Genomic DNA, 20252 nt, shown 5'->3' on the forward strand with positions numbered 1-20252 from the left:
AGAAAGATACTTCAACTTTATTATTATTTTTTTTAATCCTCACCAGAGGACATGCGTAGAGGGGAAGGAGGGAGAGGGAGGGAGAAATACATTGATTAATTTCTTCCTGCACGTGCCCGTACCGGGGAGTGAACCCTCCATCCAGCCATGGGCCCTGACTGGGAATCAAACCTATGACCTTTTGGTTTACAGGATGACACTCCAGCCAATTGAGCCACACCTGCCAGAGTGAATCTTTAACTTTTTAAATATTGTTATCATATACTCATTTAAAGAGGAGTCACTTGGAGTGAACATGAAATACCTCTGTTTTTATGTCACTTTGGTACCTTCTCTGCTAAGCCCATCTGCATTTTGCCCTGGTCTTATCTCCTGACTTGATTAAAGCCTTTTTGTTTGATTCTGAGTCCTGAACTTACTAGTAATTTCAATCATTGGCAAGTGTGTTGTGCATCTCAGATGAGCAAGATCTCACATGCACCGTCACCTGTGATCCTCATAGCAACCCTGTCGATTACACAGAGCAAGGCTTGTCAGTGAGTAGGATACTGTAGCTCAGAGAGGTGCAGTACCAAAACTGGGCATAAGCCAGGCTCTCAACCTTCTGCTGCTTTTTTGTTTTTACAGTGAAACCGCCATCTTCTGAATTGGCCTCCCCCAGCCCTGTCCTCACGTCCCAACAGCTGCCCTCCCCCATCTGTAGTCTGGCTGCTATCTTTTTTAAATTAATTAATTAATTAGTTTATTTATTTATTTTTAGAGAGAGGGGGAAGGAGGAAGAGAGGGAGAAAAACATCACTGTGTGGTTGCCTCTTACTCGCGTCCCCAACTGGGGACCTGACTTGCAACCTAGTCATGTGCTCTGACTGGGAATCGAACCAGCGACACTTGGCTCGCAGACCGTGGCTGCTATCTTGAAGGTCCCTGGTCATCTCGCTCAGAGAAGGCACCACCATTTCCTCTGGTTTCTAAGCCAGAAACTTGGGCTGCATCTTTCAAGCCTGTTTCTAGTGAGTGAATACCACCAGATTCTGTGGGTTCTGCCCCTTAAACACTAGTGAATCACCTACTTCTCTCTACCCTCCATCTGTTATTTCAGACCCCATAATTATTTGTTATTGTCGCTTGTATTATACTATATTTAAATATTGATTTAGGTATCTATCTTTCTCATTTTGAATTGTGAGCTTCTCAAAAGTCAGATGCTGGTCATTTTCTGCATCCCTAAGACCTAGTACAGGGCCACCTTGTATGGGTGTTCACATTTTGCACTTTCCCAAGGGCCCTGCATGTAAAAGGGCATGCTTCATATCACACAGATACTTACCTGAGGGCATGTTCAGCCCACTTGGAGACTCTGGGCCACTCGCAAAAGACCTGAGCAGCAGTGGAGAGTCAGTGGCACAGATGTCATGCACATGTTTTGGAGGTCATATGTGATCACACTCCTCCCATGTGATTGTACTAAGGCCATTCATTACTTTTTCTCCTGTGCCTCAGAGGTCTAGTTAGTACTCTCCCTCACCTGGGGTGTGTGTGTGATGGATTGTGACATGTGGTATCAGGGTATGTCTAAGAGTGGGCCAGTCTGCTTCCCACAGGGCTCTGTAAGGCTCCCCAAGGCAAGAGCTGCTCGTGGTGTACAACAGTATGGTACCAAAACAATTATCTTGAGGAAAGAATACCTTTTTATAATCCTACAAAAGTACCACATAAACTACTAGGGACTCTGACTATAGCTACATAGAAAGTATTTGATATGATTTTGGAGCTAACAACTCACTCCTGGACTCCACATAGCTCTGGGACTGTAGCTGTGTGGGTATCGGCATCCTTAATGTGGCAGCAGAGTTTCCAGACCAGGAACAACCCAAATGTCTTTCTGTGGCAGAATGGATAAGTAAATGTGGTATAGTTTTACTATGGAATATTACTCAGCAATGAAAAACAGCAAACTATTGCCACATACTACATGTATAAATAACCAAACAGTGTTGAACAAAATCAGCCAGACACAGAGTACAGACCATGTAAGTCTATGGATATAAAGTTCAAAAACTGGTTAAATTAACCCTTGGTGTTAAAAGTTGTGAAGGTGGTTCTTCGAGGCATTGGTCTGTGTGGGTGGGGGTCTTGCGTTGTGCTGATGGGCTCCTTGACCCAGATGCTATTTGTTTGTGAACATTTGTCCATCTTATGTTTTGTGCACTTAATACATTGCTCCTATCTTTCCCCCAAAGCCTCACTGCTGTTCCTGCTTTTAGTAGCTCCTTCTCAGAGTGAATTCCAAGGAGAATGTTAATGCCTAAGGGCAGTGAGGACATCCCAGGTTCTGGCTCTGGTTTCCTCACAGCTCTTTTTTTCTTTGTGCCATCTCTTGTGGCCCTTGTCCTTTCTTTGCTCCTTTTCTTTCATCTGCTGGTGTCACTTGATGGTCACTGACTGCTGTTCTTTTTCTTTCATCTAACAGCTATATTTCATGGTTGTGTAGGCAGGTCACTCGCTGGGTAATGTCCCATGTGCTGGTGGCTCCCCATGTGTCTTTAACTCCAGACCAGGGCCAAGGTGTAACTAGCTCCTTAATCCAGCCCCCCTTGCCCCTTGGGGTTGCTGATCCTCACCCAGGTTTCGTCATCTACCTGTAGAGCTATCATTGTCCCTTCCAGGCCACCTTCCTGCTGGCTACCAAACTCAACTGCCTAAAAGGTGCTTCTGGCCATGTCAGTCATCAGCTTACCTGCAGACAGTGGTTCCCAGTCTTCTGCACCAAGTCCAGCCCCTGTGCACCTCTTGTTCTCGTGTTGTCTCCTGTGCTCTTCAGGAAGAGGCTCCAACCCCTAGATCTAAAAGATGGTGCCTGCAGCCTTTGAATTCCTTTGCTCCGTTGTCTGTGCTGTTTCCTCCGGCTAGGAATTCATTCTTCAGTACAGTATTCCCTCACTTATCGCGGGTATTACATTCTAGATCCCCCGCGATAGGTGAAAATCCGCGAAGTAGGAACTTTACATTTATTTTAGTATTTATATATATTTTGAGGCTTTATAAACCCTTCCCACACACTTATAAACCATTCCCAGTCCCTTATTAACCTTTCCCTCTCCCTTATTAACCTTTTCCACACTTTTATAAACACTACTTATGTTCTTAAACATATTCTACACTCTTAAACCTACGTAACATATACAGTACCGCAAAATCCCATGATATAGCGAAAAATCTGCGATAAATAATTAAATATAATATTTTTAAAAATCCCTTGATACAGTGAGGCCCACAGTAAGTGAACTATGATATAGAGAGGGACTACTGTACCTTCAGATTTGGTTATCTATCCTTTAGAGCGTTTTCTGACTTCTCCTTTATTCTCCCTCCTGTTAGATGATTTTGTTTTTCTCCTTGTGGACATTTCTTTTTCTTTGAAGCTGTTTGTTTGTCCACCACACCCTCACCTCTCACTTGACTGTGAACTTGCTAAAGGCAGGGCTTTGTTCTTGTTTTTCCAGCAGTGTCAGAAATTTAGGCATTTGGTAAATGTAGATAGTGGGTAGGTGGGGTAGATGGTGGTGGGGGTGGGCTGGGAGAGATATGAATACACTCAGTGTTAGGCCCCCTCCTTTGCATTGATTGTTTATTGTGAAGATAGTATTACTTATCCCTTCTCATTTTAGTTTTCAAAGAAAGGAAAGAAAACTAAAGATTGGATATAAGTGATTTATGTGAAATCCCCTAGGAGAAGCGTCAGTTCTCAGATTCCATCACTCAGGAATCTCCATACTACTGGCAGCTCCCAGAGCCTCTATTGCAGCAGTTCTCAACCTGTGGGTCGCGACCCCTTTGGAGGTTGAACGCCCTTTCACAGGGGTCGCCTAAGACCATCGGAAAACACATATATAATTACATATTGTTTTTGTGATTAATCATTATGCTTTAGTTATGGTTGGGGGTCTCCACAACATGAGGAACTGTATTGAAGAGTCACAGCATTAGGAAGGTTGAGAACCACTGCTCTATTGGAATGTGTTTCTCATTTGTTGGAATGTGAATTTGGGTTTCAGCAAGTGAGATATTTCACAGCAGATGCTTAGACCAAGAAGTTACTGAAAATGAGTGTGGTTGCAATACACCCCGTTTTATACCATTTAAGCAGATCTCTACACCTCCGGCCCATGGCCAACACAGACCTTAGGGGACTCAGCTACAGATCTGTGGTTCACTCTCTGCAGAGCCTTACAACAGGCCTTCTAGTGAATTGAATGTAGTAGATTTTGTGCACTAAATATGGGCTTCACATGGAAAAATTTATTTAGTCTGGTACTTTTTTCCTAAATGCAGACAGTCTTCTCTCAGCTACATTAAGAAAGGAGATGGTTATGACCCTCCATCCTCCCACTTCTAAAAAAGGAGTAGTGATTTCAATGTCATCTCTTTGGGTTTACTCTTGTATATTGTTATGTAATTGAACTGTATATGTTAATTCACATAAAACTCTTAGAACAAGCCTGGCACATAGTAAATACTGGATAAATACAGGTAACCCCCCGTATAACATGGTTCTTAGGTTCCTAACAAATGCCATGTTATGCAAATCCATGTTATATGAAACAAAGAACCAGTACAAAAAGGGGGGGGGGTTCAGTTCCAAAAATTAAAAAAATATGCTATTATGTTTTTATAATTAAGAGAAGTATCTTTATTAAAGCAATTTTCATCAAAAAGTATTACATATTAATATGAATGAAGTAGTTTTCTTCGTCATCACTACTAAGCTCCATTAACTGAATGTGTTTTCTTTTTGACAAGATATCCTCATCCTCTGAACTTTCTTCAGTATTATCTTGATTTCTATGCTCTACTGTTTGCAAAAAATCTGTTATTTTTAGATTGCTTGCTTTTAGCTGAGAGATCTTTATAAATTTCATTATACAATGCTAAGCACTTTTGAAGTTGTCTCTTAAACTTTGTGCTCCTTTCAGTGCGGGGATCTTCATTTAAGAAATATGACTCTAACTGTTCAGCTAAGTCTAGGCCTTTCTTTACGCTTTGTAGAGTAAACTGTTTAACGTCTTCATTTTCATAGGTGCTATCATCCCCTAAGTTATCTTGGCATATTCCAGATGTCATTTCCACCAAAATTGCTTCATCAGTTTCTTCTTTTACCAGCAATTCTTGGATATCTTCTACAGTCATATTGTCAAAACCTTCTCCTCCTAAAGACTTAGCAAGTTCCACTATGGCATCCATCCTGTTTTCTGCTGGCTCTATTAAATTTTCACTTTGAATTCACTCTGGCCGTATATTTTCCCAACAAGCATTTAATGTTGTTGGTTCTATTTCTTTGATGGATGAATTTATTAGATTAATACAGTCCAAAATTTTATCACCTTCAGTATTGTACGGGGATTTCCCTGATTTTGTGTTAGTTTCTCTAACCATGTTAGAGTGAAACTGTTATAGAAGTACCTTGTTATATGGGGGATACCTACCTGTACTAGCTATCCTGATTTTTTTTTCACATGAGAATGTCTGTGAAACAGTTTCATTTCATAGTTATAAAATTCTTTACTGAGACAAAGTCTAACCTCCTTTGTCCTTTCTTTTTAGAGAATACTCTTTTCTGGGTTAGTTTTTCTTTGACCCTGGAGGGCGTGTAGGCTTTTACCTTCACCACCACTGGGCCTTAGTCCTGGGGTTGTGGCAGCTAATTGCATAAATGAGAATTAACTCCTAAGTACTGCTGAGACACTTAAGAGCTCACCACCCCCCATATACTAAGTGTTGTGAGAGGAAGTGTGTGGGAGCTTAAATGGCTTGCCCTAGGTCATCTAGGTAAGTGGCTTTAGCTAGATACTGGGCTGGCTGCTAAGGGCACTGTTAGGGGTTGGTCTTGCTTTTATTTTCTGAATGCAAGAACAACAGCACGTATTCAGTGAATTGGGCCTGCAGTAGGTATAATCACTGTTGGAAAATGCTGAAATCATTGCTGATCTATGCTTACAACTTTAATTTGTTCTTAGTGTGGTCACAAAGCACTCTGAGAAATCACCCATATGCCTTTACCAGTCCCCTTCTATATAAGTATCAATTTCCACAAAAAAAAGATTTTTATTTTGTTATTTTGGTCAAAATGCTGATAAATTGACAAATTTATAAACAATCAAGGAAGTAGTTACCTCGAAAGTTTCCTGATACATTGTGTTAGAACTACTTTCAGTTGTAATATAGGACATCTTCAGTGTGATAAGTTTTGTGGTATCTTTAAGGAAATTTGGGAGGATAAAATTTCCAAAGAGAGGGCAGGACTACAGCTTCAGGTGGGTGAGAGGTAGGTGAAACCCCAGGATAAAGGACAACGGTATGGACCAGGAGTTAATGGCTTTTTAGGAACAAGCCAGAAATCTAAGACCTCGTGTAAGAAAGTTTAACCCCAATACTCAAGTTGTGGATTTCAAAGTGAAATTATATTATAATCAAGTATCTTAAATGAGCCATCAGATGTTAATATTGTTAGGGATAAAGAAGCCAGTGACTCTCAAACCAGTAAGAGATAATTAACAGATGAATCATGGAAAAGGGCAAAGAAATGACATTCTGCAGCTCCTCACACATATCTCTGGAATCAAAAGGAGGAAGATTGCCATCACCAAACACAGAGAAATGGGAAGATGTAGCTGGATAACTTTGCAAATAAATTGTAGACCTATAACTAGATTACCCTTAGTTAAGCACACCCTGAGTTAAGTAGTTAATTGTGTTATATTGTGAACCTGGATTAACCAGTAATGGAGAAATCGGGGAGAAGGAGAGGGGAGGAGGAGTTCATCGAGTTAGGGAGGGGGAACTAATCACATTAGTGTAAAACCAGTTTACTTTGTCTACTTCGCGCACACATGCTCCTGGCTGGCGGTGGCGCCCAACTCTGCAGACTCGTGAATAAACAAACACCTCACTTTGCTGCTCAAATCCTGTGTCCCGGTGTTTTATTGTGAGCATTTCTCACAATGCTATTGTTCTTGCCTTGAGTTGAATGTTTATTAGCATCAGCTTGTTTAAATTGGATTTATTGCAAATTACATAGTCCAGGAAACATCTTGGGACAACCCTGGATGTCATGTGCTCTAACTGGAGTCAAACCTTTTTTTTTTTCATTTCTGAGAATTGATGTGTTCTTTTTGATCTTTCCAAATGGAATATTATCAAGATCATTATCCATTTCTGAAGAGTTATTAACATTATGTGGAAACTACAAATGAACATTGTCTTTCCATTTTCTTTTTCAGGTGGTATTTATCTTCAAAATGAAGGCTCTGGAAACTTTGGGTTCTCTATAGAAATTACAAAAGTTGAAGGAAATGTTTAAAAGGAAATTGTTTTGAAACTATGTTTACAACTAACTGATACTGCTCACAGTTTTTAAAAATAAAACCCTTTTAAGAAGATTGTATTTATGGTAAGAAGAAACTGGACTAACAATGAGGCCAAAGACTTTTCCTGCCACAGCTTACTCTGGAAACAGCCGGCAGCGGCTACAGGAGATCCGCGAGGGGCTGAAGCAGCCCCCCAAGTCTTCCACTCAGGGGCCATCTGTGGGACCAAGTGACACTTCCCTGGATACCAAGGTCCTGGGGGGCAAGGATGTTGCCCGGCAGCAGCAGCCAAGAGCTGCCCCGAAGTTCGGCCCCTACCAGAAAGCCCTGAGGGAGATCCGGTACTCCTTGTTGCCCTTTGCCAACGAGTCGGGCCCCCCTGCTGCTGCAGAAGTGAACCGACAGATGCTGCAGGAGCTGGTAAATGCGGGCTGTGACCAGGTGAGTGAGCTCCCAGGGCCCGCTTGGCCATCCCAGGAAGGCGTCCCTGTGCAGGTGCTTTGAGTGGGGTCACTATGCAGAAAAAGGTCTCCAGGTTAGAAATCTAGGACCCTGTATGTAGATCATTGAACTGGTCTCCATTTTCTCTCCAAAAGGGTCTTTTTAGCTGCTTTTCCTATTAGGCAAAAACCAGAAGTTTCTGAATGTTGCTGAATTGGGCCATGTGTTTATCCTGGTCTGTCATTTAAAAGGGCTTTCACATGGAGCCCTTCCTGTAGGGTTTAGTTGGGCTTATTCTGAGCTGTCATGGGGAAGAGACTGGTTTCCCTTATCTTGTTTTTGGTTTGTGCATTTTTACTAAGTTAAAGGGAAACTTGATTAACACAAATTGGCAATTCCTTGACTATTTTCTTCTAGGGGGCAGAGGGATTGAACAAAAAGGAAAAAGAACTTATGGACATGGACAACAGTGTGGTGATTGCTTGGGGGAGGGGAATATAAGGGACTAAATGGTAATGGAAAAAAATACAGTAAAGATTAAATTTAAAAAATAATAAATAATAAAAAAATGTATAAAAAGACAAAAAATTGGAAATGTATTATAACTATGTTACATCTAACTTCGCATATTAAGGAATCAGAAAGACTAGAAAAATCTTGGAAATGGTGGCAGCACAGGCTGATCTCTCAGTTGCTTAAGAATAAGGACACATTAATGGAAATGGCACTAATCATGCATGAATATGCAACTCATACCTGTACAACTGTACCTTTATGATCTGTAGCAGTTCACAAAGTTGAATAAAATCCAGATTGAAGGGCAGGGCCATATGAAATGGAACCAGTTGTCACCTTGGCAGCACATATTCTAAAACTGAAACAGAAGATTTGTATGGCCCCGTTCAAGGATGACATGCAAATTTGTGAAGTGTTCCATATTTTTACTGGTAATTACAGAGTAGTCATGAAGATGTAAATTAAGAAGGTGGAATATAGTCCATAATATTTTAATAACTATGTATGGTGCCAGGTGAGTACCGGAAATATTCGGTGAGGGGATACTTAGTAAAGTATATGATTGTCTAACCACTATGCTGTATACCTGAAATCAATACAAAATAATATTGAAAGTAAACTATAATTGAAAAATAAAAATAAAAAGCACGAAAAATAAAATAAAATAAAATGGAACCAGTGTCAAGCCAAGGTAAAAATGTAATTAGTAAAATGTAATAGTAAAAATGTAGTTGCTTTATAAAATGACTTCTGAAAGCCAGTCCTTTAGTACCATCTGTCATCTTAAAAGTCACAGTTGCACAAAAATGGAAATAAGGTAGGTGTTTTTGCTGCCTTGGAAAATTATTATGATTTCATGGTCAAAGCACATCAGGATGGCTTCAGTGCTTACAGTTTCCTAGAAATAACCTAATTCTGCACTCCTGGCATCACGGTCACAGGAGAAAGCTAACAGTGCCCTCTTTTATGTTCCAAAGTCATCTCAACCCTACTATTGTAGCTTACCTAGAAAATTGATATTTCTCAAATGATACGTTTATGAAACTAACCAATATTTCATAGGGCCTTTCTTGACACTTCGGGATATGCTGGGACTAACTTGCAAGCATTGTCATGTTGAGAGTTGTTTCTGTGAAGCTCAGGATCATTAATGATGTGCTATGGAGTGTTCCAGCAGTGGAAGCTGAGAGCAAAGCTGTGACCTTTCTCATGTGAACATATGAAGTTAGATATGCTGCCAAGTACTGCCCCTGACAAGCACAGCTGGGTAGTTTGAAAGTAGGGAGTGATCCTAGGGAAATATTGGCCTAAGACCTGTAGCCCAATGGCAAAGCTGAAACTTTTCTCCTGAAAATCACTTGCCAACAAAAGATGTGATCGGAGCTGTTGTTCTGCACAGCTGTGTTTCAGCTGTGACAGAAAGAAACAAGCAAATTATCCAAAATGCAAGTGGGATTTTTTGTTTTTTAAAGATTTTATTTTATTTTCAGAGAGAGGAGGAGGGCGGGAGAGAGAAAGAAGAAACATTGATGTGAGAGAGAAACATCTACAAATCAATTGGTTCCCTCTTGCACGCCCCCAACTGGGGACCTGGCCCGCAACACAGGCATGTGGTATGCCCCGATTGGAAATTGAACCCACGACCTTTCGGTTCACAGCCTGGAGCGCAGTCCACTGAGCCCCTCCAGCCAGGGCTGGGATCTTATTATGGTAAAATCCATTAGTGATAATTATAGTGCAAGAAATAATGAAGCTGGTTCTATTTCCAGTACAGTAAAATATAGTTAAAATACAATAAAATACAGTTAAATCGAGGATCACAACACTGGTAGAGTTCCCAGTCAGTTTGGTGTATAGTGTTACTTTATAACTTAAAACATCTCTGCCTTTATGGTTATCCTGCAACCATACCTTTTCGGTCTGAAAGAGTGCATTTGCTTTCAGAGAATTTTGTTTGGAAAATCACTTTGTGAACCCAGATAATGTGAGAGAAAAGGATCAACAGTTCTTTGAGAGCTGTATGTATCTTGAATAAAGCAGATTGTTCAAATTCCAATATAATAGATACAGAGAGTTCCTTGTTATTGGAGCTTTCCCCCTTTATCTCCTGTTGTAGTGCCTTTTAATTAGGGTTGAGTTATGTTCTAAGTATCATTTTAAACCCTGTATTCTATAAGTGAGCAAATAACCCTGATGATGATGGTGATAATGATGATGATAGTGATGATGATGATGATGACAGACTGAGACAGGGGTCTTGGTTCAGTGAAACTATGGCTCCTGATACAGAGCCTTGATCGCTAGGGCTACTCCAGTCAGGGGTGTCCTCTTCTCTGTAGGTGTTGAGTGATTTCATGTGGAGCCACAGTGAACTGTGCAGCTGGTGTGAGTCATGGTGTAACCACATGAGTAATGACCTCAAGTGTCCAACTGCTAATCACCAGTACCTGTGACATTGTTACCAAATATATCAGAGACACTGTGAAACTGTGAATGAGGGTAACAAGAAATCCACACTCCTCCAGTTGCAGTTGCATGTTTTTTTATTTTTCTTGATCTCTAACTCTAGAACCTTAAACATTTCTATTTCTAACAAACACCAGTTTATAATTATTTAGGCATTTTCTAAGATGAGATAAGCTGTCTCTTTCATGTCCTGTACTTCCTTCTGAGTCATAAACAGAAGGATCTTTAAACCCATATTTCTAATAACTCTGTTCCTGAAAATCAGGCACATTGTGTCATGCAACTCAAAACAAGTCCAGGATCCTCCCCTGACAGAGCTGCAAAGACACTTCCAGATTTGTGTGTGATTCTCCAGCAACAATGCACTTCTGGTACCAAAGATTGTTTTAAGTATGGCTGCTGTAACCAATGAACATATAAAAGGAATGATGACCAATTTCTGGGGAGTTATTGAAAAAAAATCGAATAAAAGATCCATTAAAATGTTAAACAAACAAACAAAAATCCCTATATTCATCAGAATAGCAATAAACTCCATGTTTTCCTGAGGTATTACAGGTGACTTAATGGTGATACACACTTTCATATGCCGTATTCTGTCTGTTGCACATGCACACACACACATTTTTCCATTTTATTTGGACTAAGGCTTATTGAAAATATTTGAATGTATTTTAAAAAACTTTTTGTTACAATAAACTTCTGTAAGAAAAGTACAGCCTTGGATAGTGTGGCTCAGTGGATTGAGCACTGGCCTGCGAACCAAGGGGTCGCTGGTTCGATTCCCAGTCAGAGCACATGCCTGTGCTGCAGACCAGGTCCCCATTGATGTTTCCCTCTCTTTCTTTCTCCCTTCCCCTCTCTCTAAAAATAAATAAGTAAATAAAATCTTTAAAAAAAACAGAGAAAAGTACATCATTCCTAAGCATACAGCTTAATTGACTACCCAACAAATTATACCCATGTAACTAGCAGGTACAAGTATATTTTTAATTAAAATATTTTAAAATAGAAATTTCTACAAAAGTAAAGGACTAAGTATTTTCTATGTAATGATTTAATGTAGATGTCAAATGACACAATGTTCATAATCTTTTGCACATAAATTACTAAAGACATGAAAATTTCAGTGGGAAAAAAACCTGAGGTTAGTAGATTAATATTCCTTAAGGAAGGAGCTGTTATTTAACTATAAATGCAAGGAAGTGGAAAGATATGTTTTTTTGGTTGTGAATGTGACATTTTATGTCAGTGGGTAATTTTATTACTGGGATAAGTAGTAATTTCAATTTAGCCTTTACTTTTTATAGCATTTAGTTTCACTTTTTCTGTTCATCTTTATGGTGTCAAATGCCCAAATTACCAGGTTTCCCTCTTTTTCTTCCTGACAAAGTTTTAAAAACCACTCTTTTGATTTTGCAATGATGTTAATATGTGTAACAGTTCTGCTTCTCAGAAGCATGTGACTTGTGTCCTCAGTGTGTGACATGGGACTACCAAGTATGAGGGTGCTCACTGCGCTCAGAGCACAGGGTGTGCAGGGATGGTAGGGTGTGGGGAAGCCAGCAGCTGATTCAGTGGCTCCCTGACCCTTCCTTAGACGTGTGTGTATGTGTGAGTGTGTATGTGTGTGTCCCCGTGTCACTGTGTCCTGGAAGAAGACAGGTGAGAGATTTCCTTCAGCCGTGTGCATGAGGAAATGCTTTGAGCAGATGCCATATGCTTTTTCTCTGTGAACAACCATCATCCTGACCTCCTTGAGTCTCCCTGAGCCTCCCTCATTGATCTGTGTGAGGGGTGTCAGGTCTGGCAGCTTTGCAGACTCTTTAGGGCCCTGGCCTGGCGTTCTACATTCCCTTGGTCCTGAATTTCTGTGTTAGTATAATTTCCCTCAGTCTAATTTACTATTGTGTTTAAGTGATTTAAATCTTTAGCGGAGTGAGATTAGAAAGAAATGTAAACAAACAAATCGATTTATTATGCCAAATTCAGCAGAAGAAAAAAGCCAATGGTCAGGATGTGCATTCAGAGGCAGGCTTCCTGAGAACAATGGTCACAGCACTAAGTAAGTCAGGGTGAAATGGTTAGTAGGAAAAGGCAATGCATTCTTTGCATTCTCAAGCCAACAAATGCAGAAAGCTTCTCAACCTATCCTACACGTTAATCTTTGAGCCAGGTTCTTTTGCCAAATAGGAGAAACCTGCAGAGGGGTGAGGCCTGCTGGAGGCCTCAGATATCTCCCCCCAGACCCCTCAGGATACACTTGGTGTTTGAACAGCCCACAGGCCAAGCACTGGCCACACACAACCTCACTGAAACCATACAGCAGTGGTTTGACATGGACTCCAGTGACTCCCAGCATTTCAGAGAAAACAACAGCTTCAGGGGTCACGCAGGTGGCTGGACCTTGGTCCTACCCACTGCCCTGCCTTGATGTTATTGACCTGTGTTCCCAGCAGGTGACAGTTAGATGTGCTTGTTACGTGCATGTGAAAGGAAGGACAGCAGTGCTCCCTTAAGGGGTGGCTCCTGCATGCTGCTTGTCTCCTCGCCATGGACTACTACAGCCATTGGCAGTGCTGTTTGCTGATGTGTATCCTATCCTGTGGAGGTTCTTCTTTAGGACTTCTTTCTGTCTGGCTCAGGCCCCCTGCAGCCCCACTAAGCTGGTCCTCTCAGGCGAACCCCACCCCTTTCACTTTTCCCCTGTGCCCCGTGGCCTGGCCTGCTCCCAGGTACTCTCCCAGTGGCTTCTTGTGGGGCACTTTCAATATCTTGTTTTATTTTGTTTTTGTTTTTTAATTAATTAATTAATTTTTAGACAGGGGAGGGAGGAGAGGGAGAAAGACAGGGAGAGAATTGTCAATGTGTGGTTGCGTCTCACACACCCCTGACCGGGGTCCTGGCCTGCAACCCAGGCATGTGCCCTGACTGGGAATCGAACCAGCAACACTTTGTTTTGCAGGCTGGTGCTCAAGCCACTGAGCCACACCGGTCAGGGCCTTGATGTCTCGTTTTATTGGCTGGTAATAAAACCTCCCTCTGTCTGAATGTGGGCATCTGTTGTGGCTCAATTCAAATTCCTTTTACCACTCTTTGGATAGGAGCAGCTCGTATGCAGCTGGAAGAATCTGATTATAACTCTGGCAGATTGTAGTGCCCAGCCCACTCCCCTATTGTGTGCAGGTGCTCCTGGGGCCTTAGTGCCCATGGGATGTGCTCAGTCAGAGGTGAACAGAGCTTTGCAGAGATGAGCGCATGGTCCGACAATCACAGCAGCCCTAGCTCACTCATCAGATGTTGACATGGACAGAAATATGACTTTGCATCATTTACTTTGTTTAGCCCTAACAATGTGCACCATCAGGAAAGCTGTAGAGATACTGAGAGAAATGCTAACACTAAACCACTCTTCCTTTATCTCAGCAACAAAATCCTGACTGAGGATTACTTCACTGTAATACAGGCATTTTGCTAATGAAAAAGATAAAGTCATTTCTTGGATGGTAATGACTTTTCAGTATCACTGAACACCCAGTGCTGCTCTGAAATAGAAGAGAAAGAAAAAAGACACACTTAAGTTTAGGAATATCAATAATGTTACAGGAAATTCTATTACAGTAGATTTGGGAGTAGCAGTTCCTTGCCTTTTCCCCCTTCTTCTTCTTCTTCTTCTTCTTCTTCTTTTTTTTTTTTTTTACTTTAAATTAAATTTGGCCCTGCCAAAAGATAAACTGAATTCCTTTTTAAAAGTAGGATTTAAAATTACTTTGACAAAACAGAAACAAATCATACCTTTGTGTCATACACCTCTCCCAGGCATCTCCGTAGTTATTAAAGTAATATGTGTTATTGTATAAATTTGAAAAATGTAGAAAAGTATAAAAAGAATAAAAATTGCCTATAATTCTGTTAATCCAGATATGACCACTTTGGGCATTGCCAACATTTTTTCTAATGAAAGGAAATTAAGAAAAGGGAGGAGGGATAGGCCAATGTTGATAGTAGAAAGAGTTGATCACAAAACAATATATACAGTATGATCCCAATTCTTCTGTTACAAAATATGTGCATTTATATTTCATTATCTAAGGTACCACCAAGCCCAGTCAGTTCTGGCACCCCTCCACCTCCCTCTGTCCCACCGCCAAGCCTCCACCTTTGCTCACCGAGATGCCAGTGCCTCCTGACTACTCCCCCTGTCCTTTTTTCCGTCTGTTCCCTGCACAGAGCCCTCCAAGTGATCATTGTAAAATGGGAAAGATTATGTCATTTCCCCTCTAGAAACCCTTCCCACTGTACTTGGCATTTCCTGGAGTTGGTGCTGTGGCCCATCCAGCTTTACCATCTTTTCCCAGACTTCCCTACACTGACCCCCTCCCTGGGTAATGCCCACTCCCCCTCGAAGGCTTGTCTTTATGTTGAGGACTCAGGAAGCCTGTCTGATCACTGAATCTAAACCAGATCTTTCTGTTTTGTTTTCTTTCATTACATTGTAATTTCCCTTCATATTCATCAGAATTTGTTACTAAGTAGTTGTGCATTTTGTTTAACATCTGTCTCTTACAGATTTCAAGCCCTGTGAGGCAGTAACTTTGTTCTGGTCACCATTCTCTAGGACCTAGAACTATGCAAGTTCTCAAAAATATCTGATGCATAAGTGAAGGGATAAACATTTTGTTAATAAATATTTTTATTTCTAACATCTGCATTGTATTCCATGTTCAAATAGATGTTCTATAATTTATTGCAAATAGTTGGTGTTAAAAGGCAAAAACTGGGTTTGAGCAAACTAATTTTGAGGAAAAATCAATTTGAATTGGGCAACACTAAACTGGAAGTGATTAGATGCACTTTGCCCACAGGAGCTGGGGAGAGACTTACGGGTAGAGGCAGAAGCAAAACAAGGAGACCATTTGATTGGCTCTAGCTTAAGGGTTGCCTCATTGGGGAAAACTGAGTTGGCTGTTTGTGATTGGTTGTCTTTAGGTTTTGGTGTCATAACCTTGAGGCATTTAAAGGCTTAGGTTTGGGTTTGCTTACATGGGCTGCTGAGGCATTAGAACCACCTCCGTCTCATGGCTTCATTGTTTAATTTAATACTGGTAATGAACATCCTTCTGCATAACTCTTTATGGCTATCACTGACTTCCTTGGAGTAAATTTTAGACATGGAATTACTAGGGCAAATGATAAGAGCATTTTTATAGTTTTTATTTGTATTGCCAAGTTTCTTTTTTAAAAAACGTTTTAAAAAAGATTTTATTTATTTACTTTTTAGAGGGGAAGAGAGGGAGAAAGAGTAAGAGAAACATCAATGTGTGGTTGCCTCTCATGTGCCCCCAGCTGGGAACCTGGCTTGCAACCCAGGCATGTGCTCTGACTAGGAATTAAACCAGCGACCCTTTGGTTTGCAGGCTGGTGCTCAATCCACTGAGCCACATCATCCAGGGCTAAGTTTCTTTTAAAGGTTATTAAATTGCACTTATATTTACAACCTGGCCAATAAATACTATTACTACTACTAGAAAAACAACAAAAACTCAAGTTTTTGTCAGTTTAATAGTTCTGTATTTTTTTTTCTAAGTTAAGGTATAATTGACATGCAACATTGTATTAGTGTCAGGTGTAAAACATAATGATTTGATATTTGTGTGTCTTGTGAAATAATCACCACAGTTAAGTTTGATTGACACCCATCACACATAGTTTGAGAACTTTTAAGATCTTACTTAGCAACTTTCAAATATACAGTAAGTATCATTAGTTGTTGTCACCATGCTGTATATTACATCCTCATGACTTACTCATTTTATAACTGGAAGTTTTTTCTTTTCACTCCCTTCACGCATTTCTCCCACCCTGCTTTCCCCTGCCTCTAGCAATCAACAATCTGTTGTTGGTATCTATGAGTTTAGGGATTTTTTTGTTTTTTGTTGGTGTTTAATATTTTTTGTTTTTTAATATCATACGGTATTTGTCTTTCTCTGACTTATTTCACTTCGCATAATGCCCACAAGGTCCATCCATGCTGTCACAAGTGGTAAGATTTCATTCCTTTTTTTATGGCTGAATAATATTCCAGTGTGTGTGTGTGTGTGTGTGTGTGTGTGTGTATATCACATCTTCTTTATCCATTCATCTTGGGACACTTGGCTTACTTCTATATATTGACTTATTATAAATAATGCTGCAATGAACATGGGGGTGCAGCTATCTTTTTGAGTTACTATTTTCATTTTTTTCATATAAATACCCAGAAGTAGAATTACTGGGTAATAGCTAATTTTCTAAAATTGTTTGGAGGAATTTTCACACTGTTTTCCATAGTAGCTGTACCAATTTATATTCCCACCAACAATAGTGCACAATGGTTCCCTTCTCTTTACATCCTCACTAGCACTTGTTCCTTGGCTTTTTGATAATCCTCATTCTAACAGATGTGGGGTGGTATCTTATTCCTATTGGCCATCTTTATGTGTTCTTTGGGAAAATGTCTATGCAGATCCTCTGCCCATTTTTTTAATTGGATATATATATATTTTTTTGTTATTGAGTTTTAAATTCTTTATATATTTAGGGTATTAAACCTTTATCAGATGTATGATTTGCAGATATCTTCTATTTAGTAGGTTGCCTTATCATTTTTTAAAAGTATTTTATTGATTATGTTGTTACAGTAGTTCCATTTTTTTCCCCTTTGCTCCCCTCTGCCCAGTACCTGCCTTCCCTCCAGCAATCCCACCTCCCTTAGCTCATGTCCATGAGTCGTGCTTATAAGTTCTTTGGCTTCACCCTTTCCTATATTATTCTTAACTTTCCCCTGTCTGTTTTATACCAACCAATTATACTTCTTAATCCCTGCACCATTTCTCCCCTTTCCCCCACCCAGCTGATAACCCTCCAGATGATCCCCATACTTAAGATTCTGTTTCTGTTTTGGTTTGCTTAATTGGATTTTGTTTTTATTTATTAGATTCAGTTGTTGATACTTGTGAGTTTGTTGTCAATCATTTCGTTGATGGTTTGTTCTATTTTTTTTTTTTTTTTTTTGCTTAGAGGAAAGGGTAGAGAGAGAGAGATAAACGTTGATTTGTTGTTCCACCCATTCATGCATTTATTGGTTGCTTCATGCATGTGCCATGACCAGAGATTGAACCTACAACCTTGATGTATCGGGATGACACTCCAACCAACTGAACTACCCAGCCAGGGCTATTCTGTATTCTTAATTGTGGCATTAGCTATGCGATAATAAAGAAAGTGGGTAACAGTTCTTTAGTTTTAAGTAGCTGAAAAATGCCATATTGTGAGGGGGTCCTCTTACTAAGTGCCTGAGATAGGCTCCATTTTCCTGTTAAAATGAAATGCAAAGTGTAGAACGTTAAGACCAAAATACATCTTTTCTTTTTTAAAGCCAGAATTTATTTCCTTTTAAAAATGCTCAAGAGACTTTAAAAAGGCCCCAAGATCCAAAGATGTCCAAGTTTAATATAAGATCATTCTGAGGTGGTGTCTTTCAGTTTCTCTTCTACTAAGTTATTAATTTGATCATTGTTAATGAAACACCCTGATAATTCTTCTAGTTGAGTTGCAGTGATTTCCTCTGACTCCCGGTGTCTTTCATAAATGGCCATCAGCTTATGAACCATAAAAAATGTAATACCAGAAGTAGTCAGAAAATGTCTGCAGATTCTACTTAAATATCCTTTCTGCATTATTCTTTGTAACTAGGCCCAATGATTATCAATTTGAGTAGTGGAAATCATGATGAATGTCACCTGCAAAGACTGGTATTAAGTTTCTGAGATTCCCCCAGAGAAAGGGGATTCAAGGCAGCAGAGTCTGCCCTTTTTCAAGATTTCAGTGTAGGTTCACAAGTATCCCCCCCAGCGTGAAAGCCTGTGCTCCCTTTCCTCTCTTCATCTCTCTCTCTCTCTCAAGAAAGGCCGAGAGTAGTTCCTTAAAAAAGTTGAGGCTTCTAGCTTAGACTTGTCTTTGTCTATGGTCTCTATTTAGTCATTATATTAATGAATATCTTCCCCAATAACTGCTATTTTTTTTCTCGTAAGTAGCTTTCAAGTATGTCTTTTCAGTGCTAACACCCAGTACACTGGGTTCTTCTAAGTAGTTTCCCCGATACAGTATTTCTTCCAGTGAACTTTTCCTAAAAAGAGACCATCAGTCTCTCTCTTGGTAACTACTGCTCTTCCCTCACCATGTAATCACCACTTACTTATTAGACTTCATTGTTTCTCTCAAGACTAGTCCAGCTTGCTGGCTCCAGTTGTGCCTACCTCTGTACACTCCAGCTCCTATCCAGCTGTGTAACTTTCTTCTACAGTGGCTTCACTCATGGTATTTACCCCACCTGAAATGCACTCCACCCCGGCCCAGCCACATTCCACCCACTCAAAGCCCACTCTTCATTATTCATCCTGTGACCTCCAGTTATTCATTCCAGAGCAAGCTAAATTCTGCCTTTTCTCAGTTCCCGTTTTTGTCAGTATGTACAATCCAGGCAACCATGGTAGGTCTATACAGGGCCTTGGGGATTATCTAGCCCACCTAGCTCTTTTCACAGGTGAATTTACTGAGACCTAAAGAGGTGATGTGGTCAGTTTAAGACTGGACAGCAAGTTGGAGACAGAGCTGAAGTTAGAAGCAGCTCAGTCTGGCCCATGAGGCATGAAAGAGAGAGAAATAACTGCCCCTGTATTTATAAAAATAAGACCACCCTATTTATAAAAATAAGATGAGTTTTTAAACTTGTTCTTTTTTTAATTGAATTTATTGAGGTGACATTGGTTAATAAAATGATACAGGTTTCAGGTATACAATTCTACATCTGTATATTGTTCTATGTGTTTACCACCCAGAGTTGTCTCAGTCCATCACCAGTTACCCCTCCTTTACCCTCTTCTATCTTCTCCCAACCCCTTTCCCTCTGGCAATCACCATACAGTTGTCTGTGTCTGTGAGTCTTTTGTTTTCTTTGCTTAATCCTGTCACCCTTCCCACCCAACCCCCAACCCCCACATCCTGTGTCCCGAGTCTATCTCCACTTTGTTAATTTTGGACATTAGATTCCACATATAAGTGAAATCATAAGGTATTTGTCTTTCTCTGACTGACTTATTTCACTTAGCATAATACTTGCAGGTTCATCCATTGCTGTTGTGAAAAGGTAAGATTTCCTTCTTTTTACAGCTGAGTAGTATTTCATTGTGTAAATGTACCACAGATTTTTTTATCCACTCACCTACTGATGGGCACTTGGACTGCTTCCAAATCTTGGCTATTACAAATAACGCTGCTGTGAACATAGGAGTGCATATATTATCTTGATTTAATGTTCGTGTTTCTTTGACTATATTCCCAGAAGTGGAATTCTATTTTTTATTTTTTGAGGTAGCTCCATACTGATTTCCACAGTGGCTGCACCAGTCTGCATTCCCACCAATA

At 40.2% G+C, this 20252-nt stretch overlaps 1 protein-coding gene and 1 pseudogene across 1 annotated transcript in view; both read left to right on the plus strand.

Annotated features, from left to right (window-relative positions):
• The window catches only part of LATS2 (large tumor suppressor kinase 2), a 114471-nt gene that overhangs the window by 21355 nt on the left and 72864 nt on the right, over positions 1-20252 (plus strand). The window contains exon 2 of the mRNA XM_090273681.1: positions 7278-7805. Coding sequence (XP_090129807.1) covers positions 7470-7805 — 336 coding nt within the window. The 5' untranslated portion in view covers positions 7278-7469. The remainder of the gene's footprint in view (positions 1-7277; positions 7806-20252) is intronic.
• Positions 8650-8748, plus strand: LOC150012323 (U6 spliceosomal RNA; annotated as a pseudogene).

The sequence above is a fragment of the Furipterus horrens genome, unplaced genomic scaffold, assembly GCF_987537825.1.
Source record: "Furipterus horrens unplaced genomic scaffold, mFurHor1.1.pri manual_scaffold_4, whole genome shotgun sequence".
Lineage (NCBI taxonomy): Eukaryota > Metazoa > Chordata > Mammalia > Chiroptera > Furipteridae > Furipterus > Furipterus horrens.